At 33.9% G+C, this 17,394-nt stretch overlaps 2 protein-coding genes across 2 annotated transcripts; one reads left to right on the top strand and one right to left on the bottom strand.

The window, feature by feature from the left end:
- Window positions 1–3,019: 3,019 nt before the first annotated feature.
- Window positions 3,020–4,774, bottom strand: LOC132644403 (putative pentatricopeptide repeat-containing protein At3g01580). The gene has a single exon (XM_060361000.1). The coding sequence runs from the start codon at window positions 4,772–4,774 to the stop codon at window positions 3,020–3,022; it is 1,755 nt and encodes a 584-aa protein (XP_060216983.1).
- Window positions 4,775–7,163: 2,389 nt separating this feature from the next.
- LOC132645580 (gibberellin 20-oxidase-like protein) lies at window positions 7,164–9,228 on the top strand. The gene is made up of 2 exons (XM_060362638.1): window positions 7,164–8,393; window positions 8,482–9,228. The coding sequence occupies exons 1-2, from the start codon at window positions 8,035–8,037 to the stop codon at window positions 9,086–9,088; spliced, it is 966 nt and encodes a 321-aa protein (XP_060218621.1). The 5' UTR covers window positions 7,164–8,034; the 3' UTR covers window positions 9,089–9,228.
- Window positions 9,229–17,394: the final 8,166 nt, after the last annotated feature.

The following is a 17,394-nucleotide window of genomic DNA, read 5'->3' on the forward strand; positions in this document are numbered from 1 at the left end:
CACCAGCCCAATTCTTTTCCTTTCTTCCTTATTTTACATTTGTATGTCATATGTGTATGTAATTGTAAACACTTGTAAATATTGAAACCCATATGGATGTAGGACTTAGGAAAACGCTTAGTATCTTAGGAAAGTCGCACAAAACACTTCTTTTTTCAAATTCATTTCATTCCAAACCTTGCGTGGTAAAGAATAGTACTTGATATGATTTTGCTAAAGGTTAAAAATTGATTCGATGTTTTTGGGTAAACCAAATGATTTTTCTTTAGAAAAAGATTAAGTAGCAATTAACTTTGGGCCCTCCGCCCTTTAACAAAAAATTTGGAAGTTTATTTTTGGGCCACTGTCATAACAAAAATTGTTTGTTGAACCAAGGAAAATGAATTTGGACGAAAGATGGATAATGTGGCTTAGGGACTATTTCAAATGGCAAATCTATCTTTGAAACATTTCTTGTTAACACTTGGCAAAATTCTGGAAATTAGGAGATGAAAAACTCAGGATTTTTGAATGAAAAATGGACTCTTTTTGCTGCTGGGCTGAAAGGCCTAAAACCTTATGGACTGAAATAAAGAGAAATATACTTGGATCATTTATAAGGAAAGATGGCTCTGGACTAGAATGAGGTTGACTTAAATGAGCTTCAAGGTGAATGATATTGGACTTGAACAAACTTTCAATTTTCTTTATATATATATGTATAAAAAAGGAGATATACTCCATATTTTCCTATATGTATAATAAAACCCATAAGAACTAAAGCCATTTTATTAGGACTAGAATAGTAGCGGCTCTACTTGGGAGAAATCCCGGATGTGCCCTAGTCCGGCAATAAAGTGAGTTGAACACTCATGTGGATTTTTAGACCCAAAAACCCCTTTCCTGAGGGAAATTTTTTCCAAATTTTTCTTAAGTCCATGATACAAATGAATGACACTTTGCGGAAAATTAAACACTTTAAAGTAAATAATCACATTAATCACACATTGAAGCTCGTAGGTCAACCGTATTCTACGAATCTTTAATACTAAGGTGCGTAAAACCTTCCCTAGGGGATCACCAGAACCCTTACCTCGAACTTTGGTACCAAAAGATTTCTCTCTTGCTTGAAAAATCTTTTACTCGGTTTTCCTTTAAAGGCGGCGACTCTAAAATATACTAAATCCAATTAGAGCACCAACAACCTCGTAGTAACTTTTATGCCTTAACCTGCGTAAAAGCTAACTGTAACAGTTATCTTAGTCCAAAATTCAATTTCATTGGGCTAGCCCAATTTAATTGGGCTACAAATGGTGAGCCCACTTTTCTAAACCCAATATGTCATCTTATCCTAGAGGCCCAAATTAGTGTCACGTGTCAAATGACGTGGTACTTCAAGTCAAGCAAAGGAGCCAATAGGATCACGCCACGTGTTAAAATGACGCAATAGGCCCAGTCAAAGCAAAGGCCAATGAAGATATGCCATGTGTACAAGTGACATATTCCGACTAATTAAATATCGTCATGTCAACTTAAATCTGATTGGCTGAAAGGAGTTTGTCCTTATCACAACTCCACCATCCTACAACTATAAATAGAGGCCTCATAATTTAAAAAAGGGACCAGAAATCCAAACAAGAAGCCAGAGGGAGCTCGTGGATCAAACACTACAAGTTTTCTACAAGCTGCAAGCATTTCTCTACAAGTTTCAAATATCCGAAGATCAAGAACGAAGACAAAGCAAATATCAAGGCGTTCAAGATCAAATTCACTTGTTCGTGCGGTTATCAAAGTGTTCGTGATGAATCAATTCAAATCAAAATCAAATTTACAATAAATTCAAGATCAAGTTCAAAAGCCCTTGAATTCAAGTCCAAGTCAAAATCAAATCCATCAAGTTCAAGATCAAGCTCAAAAGCCCTTGAATTTATTATTGAAAAGACGAATTAGAGGAATCATAGAGATTGTAACACTCATATTTTGAAATCAAATACAACGATTGTTGCGATATTTTCCTGTCTTGATTATTATTTTCTCGATGCGAATTTTGTTGTCTGCCATTGGTATTTATATTTACATGTGTTTACTTATAAAATTTCTCTAATCACTTATTTTAGTACTAATAAAGGACCAAACATACATTAAATTCTTCACAACCATTAAAACTTGAATTTACATCCAATAACGATGGCTTATACGTTGCCACAAATATTTTTTCAGCATATTTTTATCAGAAAAATGAATACATATTTTGGTGACCTAAGCATAGTCAGCATTAAAAATGCTATTTTTTAGTGACAACTATATAGGGGTCGCCCCTAAACCCCTAAAACTATCATTTTTTTGTTCCATTTCTCAAGTCACCACAAAAACTCTTCTTTTGTGGCAACTATATGCGACGCCACAAAAAGTCGTAACAAGACACCATATTTCTTGTAGTGCACGATTTTTCATTTAGATATTTTAATGGAAGGTATGACCTGTTGAACACTCAAACTAATATCAAAGTGTATCTATTGAATACGAAAAATTGAATCTAAGGAAAAAATAAGTGTGTGAAGCTCAAACGCAACTTATGTGGCAAGTAACCAATTGAAAATGGCTACATCAGTAAAAAGAATACACTTTTGATGGACTAATCTTCTGCAACCAGATCCACCAATTCCACCCTCCCTTACCTCCCTCTTGACCTCCACAACCTCCTTGACCCGCCACCTCTCACTTCCCTTATCTCCTTGGCTATTCAACTATCACAATATCATTGTACCAACAATCATTATAACAAATGACTTCTGTAATTTGGGTTTTTTCTGTTGTCTCAGATAAGCCATTTTTGACCTCCAATGACTTTTTATAGAGTTCTCGTCGGGTTTTTTTTCAAATTGAGTCCAAGAAAAATCATACCAACAATCATCATAACACTGGTTTCAATCAAGCTATAACCCATCTTTCTACAAATTCTTCTCATCCATGAGTTGCCTCAACTGTTCGACATCTTTGCATCTGTCCTGCTCTGCATATAAGTTAGATAGCTGGTATTTTATGGGTCTAAAGCAATAAGCTGTTTGGCAACTATCTCAGAGATCTCAACTGATACACGAGTCTTTCTACAACCAGCAAGCAGAGTTCCCCATATCCTCTTATCAGGCTTAATAGGCATGTTGTTGACAAATTCAAAAGCTTCTTCTATATTGCCTTGACGACTAAGCATATCAACCATGCACGCATAATGTGCAAGTTTTGGAGAAACACCAAATCTTTCTTCCATAGCATGAAACCAGTTCCACCCCTCATATTCAAGGCTACAATGACTGCATGCAGATAGAACAGAAATGAAAACAACATCATTTGGTTTAATCCCAGAGTTTAACATGTCTAAGAAACACTGAAGAGCCTCATTTCCATGCCCATTAATGCCATAACCCTTGATCATTGAGCTCCAACAGATAAGATCTTTGTTAAGATATTCATTGAAAATTGACTCTCCTTGGCTTATGCGACCAAATTTGCAATACATGTCAATAAGTGAGGATATCAAAAATGCATTGGATGTATTTCCCAACTTTATCACTTGGGCGTGGATCCCTTCTCCAATCTTTTCAGCAGCCATCGAAGAACAAGCCTGTAATAAACTAACATAGATAATCTCATTAGGCTTCTCATTTGATGATAGCATCTGTTGATATATATCAAGCGCATTACTAGGACGCTCACTTTGGGCATATGCTGCAATCATCGTACTCCAGGCAATAAGATCTTTTGGTTTCAGACGATCAAACAGACTCCTAGCCGACTCAATATCACCAAAACCACCATACATGTGAAGAAGAGCAGTCACTACCGAAACACATCCCAGATATCCCATCTTGAGCACAAGGCTGTGAACACATTGTCCAATTTTAATCTCATCCAACTTTGACAATGCTCCAATTACTTCACGAATAACACTCTCATCCGGTTCAAAGCAACAATACCTCATCTCAGAGAACAAGCTCAAAGCTTCATCAAAACGATCATTTTCTACGCATCCATGAATCATAGTCCTCCAAGACACAAGATCCTTCTTCTCTATTCCACGAAAAACAGTAACGGAAGCCTTCAAACTCCCACATTTAGCGTACATATCCACAAGGGAATTCTGGATATTAACATGAGATATATACAAAACTTTTATTGAATAAGCATGAATTTCTGTTCCAAGTCTTAAAGCACCAAGATTGGCACAAGCAGGGACAATTCCCACAATGCTAACATAATTTGGTTCCACACCACAAAATAACATTTTCCTGAAAAGCTCAATAGCCTCCACGTACTCTCCATTCTTGACACAAGCTGAAACCATCGCGCTCCACAAAATTACATCTTTGCCCTTTGTGTCATTAAACAATTTCCATGCAGTATCCATATCCCAAATAGAGTAAACACCAACAAGAGCCGTCACAATAGGTAGTTCAAATTCAAATCCCATTTTGACTGTAAACCCGTGAATTCCTTCTACCATAGGCTGCCATTTTTCGGAAGCTCGTATAACGCTTAAAACTGTAACGTAATTTGGTTTGTTTTCATCTTTTAGCATTGTCTTGAACAAGTTAATGGCTTCTATGGATTGGTTTTCCCTCACCAAACTGGATATTTTGGATGTCCATGATTTTACATTTTGCTTTTCAGCAAACTTAATTGGGTCAACGAAAAAGGAGCTTTCACGAAAAGTTAATGAAATTCTAGACGAGTAATGTCTCTTTGACATTTTAACAAACACCTTGTATGCATTTTCACCAATTGAATTCTTTACCATTTGCTTACTTATCTGAAGAGGAAAAAAAAGAGTTCATATGACAAGGATTATGACGAGGATAAACACTTATCCTAAATTTAAAGAGAGGGATAAATGCAAATTCATTCAAACTGAAGCTAAGGGAGAAAAAGAAAAAAGATTCAGTTTTGGTCCTGTTGGTATTACGGAAGTGGCAGTTTTATCCCTTAATTATTACTAATAACATTTTTTGTCCCTGGACTAATGTCTAAATTCTAATATACTCGCTCTCTCGCCCTTGCCTTCCTCCGTCTCAATTTAAGTGTCTTATTTTGATTTTGACATAAATTTAAGAAATAAAATGAGATTTTTGAATTTTATGATTTTAAATTAAAAAATGTGTATAAATTTGTCATGTAGGATGTTCTTTTTGGGACAGAACAAAAAAAAAAAAAAAAAAACTGAAACACTTCAATTGGGACGAGGGAGTATTTACTTAATTTATAAGGTTGAGTTTTGATTAATAAGTCGAGTACTTTTGATCAGTTACCGGAGTAGTAGATTCTCTTTTATCATAATCTATAAATGTTTCTCTTTATATTTTTTCAGAGACGGTTCAAAAATCAAAAGAGCACAATCCAAGCAGTAACTCTACATTCAATACTTTATATAGTAGACAGCTGCTGCCAGCTGATCAAATTCAAATCCATATGCCCACTGGATAATTGCAAAATTTTTAGGGATCCTTTGTAAGGTGACTCTGATGTTGGTTCTGGTTATGTCTCAATCTTTCATTTCCTATAGGCATATAAAATAAGGATACTTACATAAATATACCCTTCGGCCAATCTAGTTTATCAAACATGGCCGAAGTATACCCTACCTATACACTCAGCTGTATAGGCAGTGTAGAGGTATATATATATATATTATATATATATATAGATATGTATATTATATATACAATATGTGTATATAGTATAAACTATACACTACCTATATACTGTATACATATTTTGTGAACTGGACGGCTGAATAGGCATAAATTGGTGCCGATGTGTATGCAATCCATAAATTTGTAAACCTTGTGAGAGAAGTCATGATAGCATCAGTTCTCTAGATGATTTTTCGTTTTCCATGCATTTCAGTTGATATTCCGTGGCTTCAGTCAGAGGCGGATCCTACATATATATTGTGGGGGTAAGTGCGACAACCACCACCTCTGACTCGAACTGTTTACATTTATATATGAATTTTGTAAAGCATGTCAGTTGGACGCATGCGAAACCCTGCCTTGAACTCGAATTTAATAGTTAGAGGTGCAACCACTATCTTTAAATCCTACATCAACCTCGAAGTATATCCTGTGATTTGGATTTTAGTGGAGATACTGGAAACTTTATTGAGTGCCTTTTGAGGGACCAAATATGTCTGCCACAATACCTAACATAGCTTATTCGAGAAAGAAAAAGGGTTGGCCAAATTGAATATTTATTTGGTCCCTACAAGTAAGGGATTAACAAAAAATTAATCATTAGCTTCTTTCTTACATTGGCTACTCTCGTAGTTAAACCCATAGCATTTCAGTTGATAAACTAGACGTCATTATTACATAATATCAACCGACACCCTCTCTTAGGGCCATTATATATGTTTTTGGAAATTTCACCTATGATATTGGATGGATAAATGTTTTTTAATTATTGGTTTCTCAGAATTCTGGTGTGTGAACAGATTTTGTTCTTGTTTGCTTCAAAGATAATGATATTTGAGGTGGATATTGGTTGTCTTACATAGGCTGCTTTATAGTTGAAACCATTAACATTTCAGTTGGTAAACTGGACACCATTTTATAATATCATCCATGCCCTCTCCTAAGGCCATAATATTTGTTTTTGGAAATTTCACCTATGATATTGGATGCATAAATGGTTTTTAAATACTGGTTTCTGAGATTCTGGTGTTTGTACAGATTTTGTTCTTGTGTGCTTCAAAGATAATGATATTTGAGGCGTATATGGCTTGTATTAGAATTAACTTGAAACCTGATGTACCATTATCAAACTGAAGCATGTTAATTTCTTTATATTTTTAGTTTTTGGTTTGTTTAGATTTTTATTTTGGTTACGGTTCCTTGGAGAAGTACATACAGAGCCAAAGCTTTTCTTTGATGACTGTAGGATGAGAATTTTACTACAAAGTGATACCAGTTATTGTTACCTTAGATATAACATTTCAACTTATTTCCTATCATACAAAATGTTATAAACTGGGGCGGATCTACATGTTGTCGAGGGTGTTCACGAACACCTTCGGCAAAAAATTACAGTGTATATATAGGGTAACTTTTCTGTGTTTATGTGCATATATTAACTTTTGAACACCCTGAATAAATTATGTTTAGCTTGTTTTTTTTTTCCGAACACCCTGAATGAAAATCTTGTATCCGCCACTGGTTATAAACAGCTTCCCCGTTTTAGGAATGGAAAGGACCAAAGGGTATTCTAATATCTTAAAACACAATTAGTACAATCACTTGTCACTTTTTCTTTCCTAGTCGAGGTTAAATATTTATGCATGCCTTTAGAATGGTGGATAGCACTAAAATTTTCTCAGAGCTAGTTTAGAATTGCAGGTATATTCTAGTTCCTCAGAGCTAGTTAAACAGATTCGCTCATGTGCACCTAAGAATGGACAGTTACATGTTTAAATGCGGATCTTTGTCATTTGTGAAACATACAAAGGTGAAGTTTGTTCCTGCGCATCTCTGTTAAAAGCTAATGTAATAAAACTAGGTGTCTGGGACTGGGACTTTATATCCTTGAAATACTGAACCAATAACTAATCATTTTTTTTTTTTTTTGGTTGATAAGTTGAACTGCGGATTGACCATGAATTCAAACATGACTTGCTTGTTGCTGCAACAAGCACCAGAAACTTAAGTTTAAACTTTAAAAGCTAGCAATACTTTGAATTGACTTTCACAAATATGCAAAGTCATCCTTCAAGCACAGCAACATCTATTATATGGCCTAAGTATCACTGCCAATCAGTTGTGAACATACTTTTTAATTGAGGCTGAAAAAGGCTGCCACAGTTGTCACATCCCCTCGCATAATATATTCCACCAAATGGAAGTTAAAAAGTTTGAAATATGTGTGTTGCATGCATGTATGTATGTAGGCGATAAATATTTTAGCTACTAGAAAGAAACTCTTTTCTGAAATTTAACTTTAATGGAGAGTTACATGTGCTTTTAAGGGTTTGATTAACCAGGCAACAAATTTAGTATCTTCGAGAAAATGATTCCTGAATCCCAATCACCATTGCAACTTCCTATTTTGGACATTTCCCAACCATTAAACTCATCTACTTTATCTTCTCTTGCTGCAGCCTGCAAAGAATGGGGCTTCTTTCATGTTACTAATCATGGAATCTCCAATGATCTTTACAGAAAAATTAATTGCCTTTCCCAACACCTCTTCAACCTCCCTTCTGAGACCAAACTAAAAGCGGGTCCTTACTCGTCTCTGAAAACTTATACTCCTCATTTCATTGCATCTCCATTCTTTGAAAGCCTTAAAGTATCTGGACCAGATTTCTCTGACTCTGCTAAGGGTTCTGCAGATGCACTTGCTGGTGAAGGAAATTCAGAATTCAGGTAATGCTCTTTTAGAACATTTGAGTTCACCTTTCTCTAACGTCTCTAAAGTTGATACAATTCTCTGATAAATGATATTCCTTCTTAGTGAGATACTACAAGAATATGGAGGCAAAATGACAGAGTTAGCAAAAGTCATCCAGAAAATCGTCTTGATGAGCTTGGGAGAAGAACTTGGGATAAAGTATTATATCTCAGAATTTGGTAATTGCCATGGATACTTGAGGATAAATAACTACTCGTCCCCGGATAGTTTAGAACAGGAAGTTGAAGGTCTTGGTATGCACACTGATATGAGCTGCATAACAATTGTCTATCAAGATGAATTAGGTGGCCTCCAAGTAAGATCAAAGGAAGGGCAGTGGGTCGATATTTTTCCATGTGAAGGAACTCTTGTGGTAAATATTGGTGACATGCTGCAAGCTTGGAGCAATGACAAGCTAAGATCCTCTGAGCACCGTGTCATTCTGAAGAAGCCGGTGAATCGATTTTCTTTAGTTTTCTTTTGGTGCTTTGAGGATGAGAAGGTGATTTTGGCACCTGATGAAGTAGTAGGTGAAGAAAATTCAAGAATCTACAAGCCATTTGTTTGCTCTGACTATTTAAAGTTTAGAGTGAACAATGAGAAAGGTAAATTTGAGAAAGTTGGTTTTACAGTTAAAGATTTTGCTGGGATTGGATCCAAGTTAAAGTAGAAGCATGGTTGTCATTCTCTGAGTAGTTAGTTGATAAACTTGTACATATCCTCATGTTCCATCATTGCAACATAGGTATCTAGGGGTTCTGTTTGTGTGAGATTTTATTATATAATATTCTATCTTGTTATTTGATGAAATCGTTTGCAAGTTACTGGTAAATACATTCAGTGAATGATAAGAAGATGTATCCAGAAAGGCTTTGACTTGACATAGCTAATAACTGAATACATGTATAGTTGGAAGTCCAACTTCCAACTCAATGCTTTTATTAAAATTCTATGTTTGCCCACTTGGCATGTTTGGGTTTATTAACTATCTACACATGCAAAGGGCATGTTCTAGAACCAAACATAAATGATCAGTTAGTTTCCTTCTTTTTCTGAGTTCTAAATAATTGGCCCCGAAGAGAGATGCTAAAATCATACTCTCGTGCCTATCCAGGATTCAAAGGTTCAACCTTTAAGGTTCTTAGCACCGCACTCATTGTACTTCCGAGATTATGAGTTTAGAATCTAATATAGTTTGAGATTTTAGTGGTTCACACACATACACACACATTCCGTTAAAGAAAATACTGGATTCAGTTGTACTCATTAAACATTGGCTCCATCTACCTCTGGCAGCCCGGAAGAGGTAATGGAGATCCCAGAAAGTAAGCAAATCCTACCTAAAGGTCTTCTTTTAGCTGATAGGATATAATGAATGAATTAATCATCTTTCAAAAGATTACAGGACCAAGAGTTGATTATCATTCTACCATTTGGAACTTTGTCCTCTGGTATAGTATAAGCATCTATCTGTTTTAAAACATAATGTTAAACTGCACCAGAAAAAAAAAAAAAAAAAAGAGCCCTTACTGCAAGTTAGTGTTTTGTCCTCTAGTAGTAAATGTAGACTGTATAAGCATCTAACTGTTTTAAAGCATAATGTTGATATGCACCAGAAGAAGAGCTTTTCACGGCAACTTAGTCACATCCTATGATTATCATAGTGCTTTGAATACATTCTGGTTAAGTCATATCATATGCTTAATAGTGGATTAACTGTGTGGATTTGACGAATCATCAGGGGGGTCTAGAAAGTAAAAGTAAATTTTGCTTGTCTTAATTCTTTTAATACTATGTATGCTACCAAGATGTAATTGCATTTTAATATTAATAAAGAAGCCATAAAGTTGTTTACTGTTTTGTTATGGTCAGCACATTGTTAATAAAATATTCCAACTAGAATGATCAATTTGTCACCAGTCAACTGTCCAAAAAGTTACTTTAATCAACTTCTTTATTTTAATAGGTGATGATTGTCGCTCACATGGGTTTGCTTAGCTATCCTAATTAATCAAATACAAAAATCACAATTGATTAGCTTCTTTCTTTCTTTGGCTGGATTTCTGTGGGCTTTACTTTTCTTTTTTTGTTTTTTTACTTTTTAATGTTTTAGGTTTTAGGGATACATAAGGAGTATTGGTGTTCCCAAAAGGTGGGTCTCGGACCAATTTGGCTACCCCTTAGATTTGGCACTCTGTCAGATGTCTTTTCTCCAAAAGACTAAGAAGAAAAAGAAGGCTATATGTGATACAGGGTTGTTTTCTGATTTTGGAATTGCAACTATACTTTGATGCAGTTTAAATGAGATGTATCTACTATACCAAGACATTGTTGATGACCCCTTTTTTTATGCAATTTAAAAAAATAAATAAGGGAGTCAAATGGCATGTGTTTGTGTAGTTATGGTAATGCCAATCATAATGGAAGTCTCAAATCTAGAGGAAGCCACCATATTTTCTAGTAGGGAATTATTGGAAGCATGGGCCAAGTGACACTGGAGATTGTCCATCTTAGAATCCAGTTAGAGTAGACAAGCACATTTATGTTCATACTTGTAACAACCATTTTGTTTTCTAAATTCTATTCTTTTGCTTTTTAATTTTCACTCACAAACAATTGGTTCATTAATATGTGTGGATATTGTGTTTTTTTTTGCCTGACCTCCACCTTAGGATGCGTAGGAGTAAGTGCGCTCAAAGTCGTTGGCGGATTCAAGATTTGAATTCTATAGGTTCAATCTTTAAGGTTATTAGCATCAAACTATTAAAATTTTAAATTAAGGATTCAGACCTATTATTTATTGCAACATAGTTGGTTGACAACCTGATTCTAGCACTATAGGCCAAAATCGATATGACCCCTTTAAAACAGTTCAAAACATGCAATTCAAGAATCAACGCGTTTTGCATATTTCATATTTTCATTTACATTAGGTTGAACACAGAGAGCAGTAGAAGTGAGTAGGAGAAGACTAGTAAATAGTATTTTCATGCACTAATCATGGAAGACGGAAGAGGTTTTTCTTGCATAAAATTAAGATGACCAGAATGAATGGGTACAGGGTGATGGAGATAACTTGCTACTGTTTATTTTCAGAAGCTCTTACTGAGTTTGAAGATCGACAAGGCTTGTCTATAATTGCACTTTAAAAAAAAAAAAAAAAAACTGTTATACTATGCCGCCTTAACGTTTTTCCACCTTAGCCAACGATAAGACAAACAAAAAAAACAAAAAAAGTAAGAAAATAAAATTATGAAAGGCAAGAAGATGCAAAATTAGATTAAAATCTAAATATTATATAGTTCTATGTAATGGTTATATACTTATGTAATAGCGATACCGGACCACTTCGATCCATCGATGAGTTGATTGACCGATCATGGTCCAAGCCTATCTGGTTCAAAACTCAAACAATCGGATTCGATCTATCTATGCACCTTTAGACCGATCCAGTCCCCTTACCCCTTTATCGACCCAAACGGATCTAGTATGTAAGGTCTTTTTGTTATATTTCATGGATTGTGTTTTAATTTCATCTTACATGTAACAATTTAAAAATGATGAAGTTGGACAGATTTAGCTTGACACTTAGAATGATAAATGCTTAATTTACTTGTTAGATTATTTTTTACAAATTTCACCTTTAAATATCTCTGTGTAATATACTTTAAATAAAGATATTTGGAAACCATTTGTTTGAAAAATATAGGCCCAAATCCAAGTCCCTCATAGGGTTGAAGTGCACAAATAACCCTTTTTGAGGTCACTATTTATACAATGTTCGTGTTTTGAAAATATTTGTAAATATAATTCATGTGTTACACAGCTGGAAGAAAAAGGAAACTATCTTACAGCTATCGAACAACTTTAGACCTTGGTCATAAATATTTTCTTCCGACGGTCTAAAGTTCCCTACGAACTTGAGTGAAATCTTTTAGACTTTGGTCATAACTTCTCTGCAACTTTGAGCGTTAGGTTTAAAGTTCCTAGTGAATTTGGGTTAAACCTCTTAGACAACTTCTACAATCTTTAATGAACTTCGGTGAAACATTTTGAAAGTTTGATCAAACGTTTTATAGTTCTCTACAATTATAGACCGACTATCAGATCTAAGGTTCCCAATGTACTTAGGTGACAGAAGAGATGGAATAAGAGTTTTCTTGTGCTTATAGGGGCGTTATAATTTGCAAAGCATTTTTAAAAAAATGGAACAAAAATATAAATTGTGACCTAAAAAAGGATATTCAGATTAAATTTGTTCTCATGGTAATGGGTTGGATGAGAAACAAACAAAGGAAACCCATGCTTGAAATTTATATATATTATAAAACTAGGCATAGACAAGGTGATGTGACACCTTTCTCTATGGCCTTCATTCCTATTTATTTTTTTTCTCATTTTTTTGACCTTTTCCTCTTATATTTACCCCAAAATATTGCTGAAAATAAAATTTCTCTATCATCTATAATTCTCCATATTCATTGCTCAATTAAAAGAGAAGGCATTTAAAAATATAAACTGAAAAACAGTGGAATTTGAAGAGACTAAAAGTTGTTTCTTTTCTGTAATTAAACGTGATCATTAGTGCATATAAATGCATGTCACACACACACACACATATGTATACATGGGCTACTCTGCAATTTTGTGCCTCTGTTTGTTCTCTTGGCTTAATTTTTTCTCTTTTATGTTTCAGGCCCTATGCAGTTTCTTTGCTTGCAAATGTCGTCCACATCCTTATTCATTTTGGCTTTTCAGTTGTGTATGTATATATTTCTTTGAATCTTTTACTTATTTGCCATCATGTGAGTTAAATAATTGTTATCTTCTTTACTTTTGTATTTTTAACAGTTTAATATTGCATATTATTTTTTTCGCACAAAAATAATATGTAAGTAATATACAGTTATATATGTCAGGCAAACAAAAAATTTAAGAGCTTTTCATGTTTTCCTGCGAAATTGAACACATTAAGATTCGACATATCAGTAGCTTAACTTTTTTGGGTTACTTTGTGAGAATTATATTCGAATTTTATTTTTGAGTTTTGAATGATTGTAAAGCAAAAGAAATCTTGATACTCCCATGTCTGTTCTTTTAGTTTTTCTTTCAGATTTTTTGACATATGCTTAGTGCTTATGGTATGAACCGTGACTAAAAAAAGTAACTTACAATTGTAAGAATTTTGCTTCAATAATGAGTCAACGAGGGATTTTCTGGACAATTGATTAGGAGTACTATTCAAATAAGGTGGGTGTCTTTCTAACACTCCAGTTTTTTATTTTATTTTTAAGATGTGTGTATTTTAGACGGTTAACTAAAAGGAGAAGCTAATGATTACCCTGAGTGCTCATTTACTAATGGTAACTTCAAAAGTTTTTCTTATGAATATGTTGTATATACACCAGTTTTTTATTTTTATATTTGTGTATAGTTACTAATTGTTAGAGCTATCAAGGATTCTCTTGTACATCTTTAATGTATGTGCTATTGTGACATTTTAGAAACAAATGACTAGGTATGCAAATAAGAAAGAAAAAAAAAGGTAAAATAGGAAGGACAAGTGGAAGAGATAGAAGAGAGAAAAGGTATATAGTTTCACCACAAAATGAATCAAGCATTACTGAAAAGTTAAAAATCCTGAAATGATAGCAAGTAGAGAGAAATATAAAATGATATGTTAATAATAAAATCAATTCGAACTTTAAAATAATATATTTGAATTTGAAGATTAATTTAAAATATCTAATTTTAGGTTTCTTACTACCGCGCGAAGCACGGTCAAATTCACTAGTAGGTAATAATTTTTCGCATCCAGCAGTTACACCAATCAACTAATACATGACACATGTTTTCATTACACTTTTATTCCAAACTTATAGTTAATTAATACACATTCTCACTTTAATTAAGATTTAATTATTATAATCTGGTGTACATAAGGGTAAATGTTTACTTTTGAATTGTTTTATGTCTTAAGGTTTTATTCTATCAGACGGAATCAAATTGTGTGTTTTAAAATTTTAACTACACCAAAACCGTTATCCTTTTTTTCAATTTTTTTTAGTGGTAAACACAACTTTTAGTGAACCCACAAACGCTTCTAGCGCATGTGTAGTACATAATTATCCATCTGAAAGAAAAGAAAAAAAAAACACGATTTCGAAGGTTGTATTTGTGACTTGTTCATCGATTGAAGTTAGATTTGAATTCTGTTTATCCTTGAAAACATCTATGTCTACTGGTTTGTGTGCTTAAAATCGTGAAGAAGGTGTAGAAAACACCTTCGGCGGACATTAAAGCTTCTTCGAAGCTCAAGTTCAAAAATTGGGTTGCCACAAACAAGCTCCGTTTCGAGTGGGTGTTATTTCAACAGATCGAGAATATCTTGAGGAGTTCATATCTAAAATTTGAGTTGATTTGGTGAAGATTTAAGATGGATTTGGTTGAAAATGAACCCATTTCCGGATTTTGCAAAAACATCCACATTTTGCAGCACAATTTCGAAATTAGAATGCAATAAAGGAAAAAGGGGGAAAAAACTACAAAAATGTAACACCCCGTGTCTTAGAACTCATGTTAAACTTGTTTCGTTAGAGTTTTAGAAAGTAGTTGATTAGCCTACTTCGGGCACCCATAACTCCTTGATTAGTTGATAATTTGAGAAAACTTAAAACATGAAAGTTGTAGCCCTTTGGAATAGATTTCCAACGGTATCTTATGGAGCTCAAACAGAGCTCTGTGCTAAGGGTTATGCCTATTTTACTAATGCTGGTTAGAGCAGAATTTTCAGATTTTGGTTATGTTTTTTAGCCTTTTGTTACTCGAATCGGGACTCCCTATTTTATTATTTTATGAAGCAAAAATGTCCATAACACTATTTTAAACCCTGAGAGACTATTCTTTTTCTCTCTGCCTCCATCCCTAAAGAACCTAGACACCTCAATCTTTCAAGAAAAAACTCATTCTTGCAATCAAGAAAAATCAAGAAACCTTCAAGAATTTGGTTTGACAATCTAGTTTCCTAAGGTTTCTTTCAAGGTAAATATTTTAATCAAGAACCTTTGTATTATACAATATTTATCATTTATAAAGAGTAGAATAAATCCATCCATCTCGTTACGCTATAAAAATCAAGAGTTGTAAAAAGTTGGAGAAAATTCTAGTATTTTTCTGTTGAATTTCATTCCGACCAGCCATATTAATTTGGTTTTTCTCAATAATCTAGCCGTTGGATCAAGCCCAAAATTTAACTGAGTATTCATAACACATAAGTATAAAATATGAACGGTGAAGATTGGATTTGTAGGTTCGGAGCAGTATCCTTTGAGCCACGAACAGTAGCCACGAAAATAAGAGAAAACTCTTCTCAAGGTTTCAAATTCAAAGCTTTTGGAATTCTTCTTCAAAGATTCAGACTTTTCTTCAAATTTTGAAGCGATTAAGGTATGTAGAGTTACTATCTACGTGTGGGAACATAATTGTTCTTCTCCACGCCTCATAATCCATAAATTATGATTCTTTACGAAAACTAGGATTTCTATACCATGCTCACGATAACCCTAGGTCCATGTCCATGATTATATTATGTATGAATTGTTATAATTCCATCATTGAGTTCTTAATATTTCTTTATAATTATTAAGAATCTGTCCATAATCTATGAAAAACTCATATATCTCATTCCATGGGTTCATGCATGCTAGTTTATGATATATTATGTTATTTTCAAGAAAATACTATACATGTTTTACAAGTTCATGCAACCAAGCTAGAATTCATGATATCCATGTACAAGCAAGTTATATTCATGAAAACCATGGGCAGCAAGTGCCACTTATTTTACATGTTCATGTTTTTGGGATTTGCTTAGTTAACCGAAAAGGCTCAATAAAGCCTGAAACTACGCAGCCACCGTAGGATAAGAGTTGTCAACAAGGAGGCAACACCTTCATTATGCTGTTTAGATCCTTACATGCTTATTATTATTTAAATCTCATATCCCTGGCAAGGTGTGAGTGTTCTGCTGGTAGGACGCAAGTACCAGATCATGCCATGGGTTATACTTGTCACGCCCCAAAACCCACCCTAGACGTGACCGGCATCCGACGTCATGAACAACATCGGAAGAACCTAAAAAATGCAATAACAATATTCGCACCCGCCAAGTTCAATATGTTGACACCTAATTTTGTCCCGCCTCCCTCCAAAATATTTATTTACGGTTCTAATATTTTTGGCAACTTAAGAAATAATTATTTATACTTTATTACAATTATTAGCTTTTTATTAATACCAGCGTTTCATTATCCTATTGTAGTCACTAGCTATTATTATTTTTATTTTATTACCGTTACTACTACCACTATTATCATTATTATTATTATTATTATTATTATTATTATTATTATTATTATTTTGTTATTATTATTATTACCAGTATTATTATAATTTGCATTATAATCATTTCAGCATTTTCTTTTTTACCATCTTATGCACACGCATCGCATTTATTTTTGCGCAATTAAATAATAGCGTTTATTTATTGTTGAACTTTAAAAAAATATTATCGCACGACTATTACGACGTCATATAATTTTATTTTTTATCTGAGCACTAATAATTACATATTTTTATATTAAGTAATATTTTAGCACACGTTAGTATATAGTTAATTAAAATAGATCTTTTATTTAAATTTAGTAGCCCAAATTTTTTCTTTCATTCAGCTAATATTAGCCCAAATCCGAGCCCAAACAATCCATATTATTTTTCGGGCCAATCCAGCCCACCATTCATTTAAATGACCCAGTCCATTAACTGTTTTAACCTACCTGACCCGGCCCAATTATTTTGTTTTGTTCATCTTCTACCCTAAGAGATTCATCTGCCGCTCTTTCTTTTCCCTTCCTCTCTCTCTCTCTCTCTCTCTCTCTCTCTCTCTCTCTCTCTCTACCCGACGCGAATGGAAAATTC

Source organism: Lycium barbarum, chromosome 6 (genome assembly GCF_019175385.1).
Source record: "Lycium barbarum isolate Lr01 chromosome 6, ASM1917538v2, whole genome shotgun sequence".
Lineage (NCBI taxonomy): Eukaryota > Viridiplantae > Streptophyta > Magnoliopsida > Solanales > Solanaceae > Lycium > Lycium barbarum.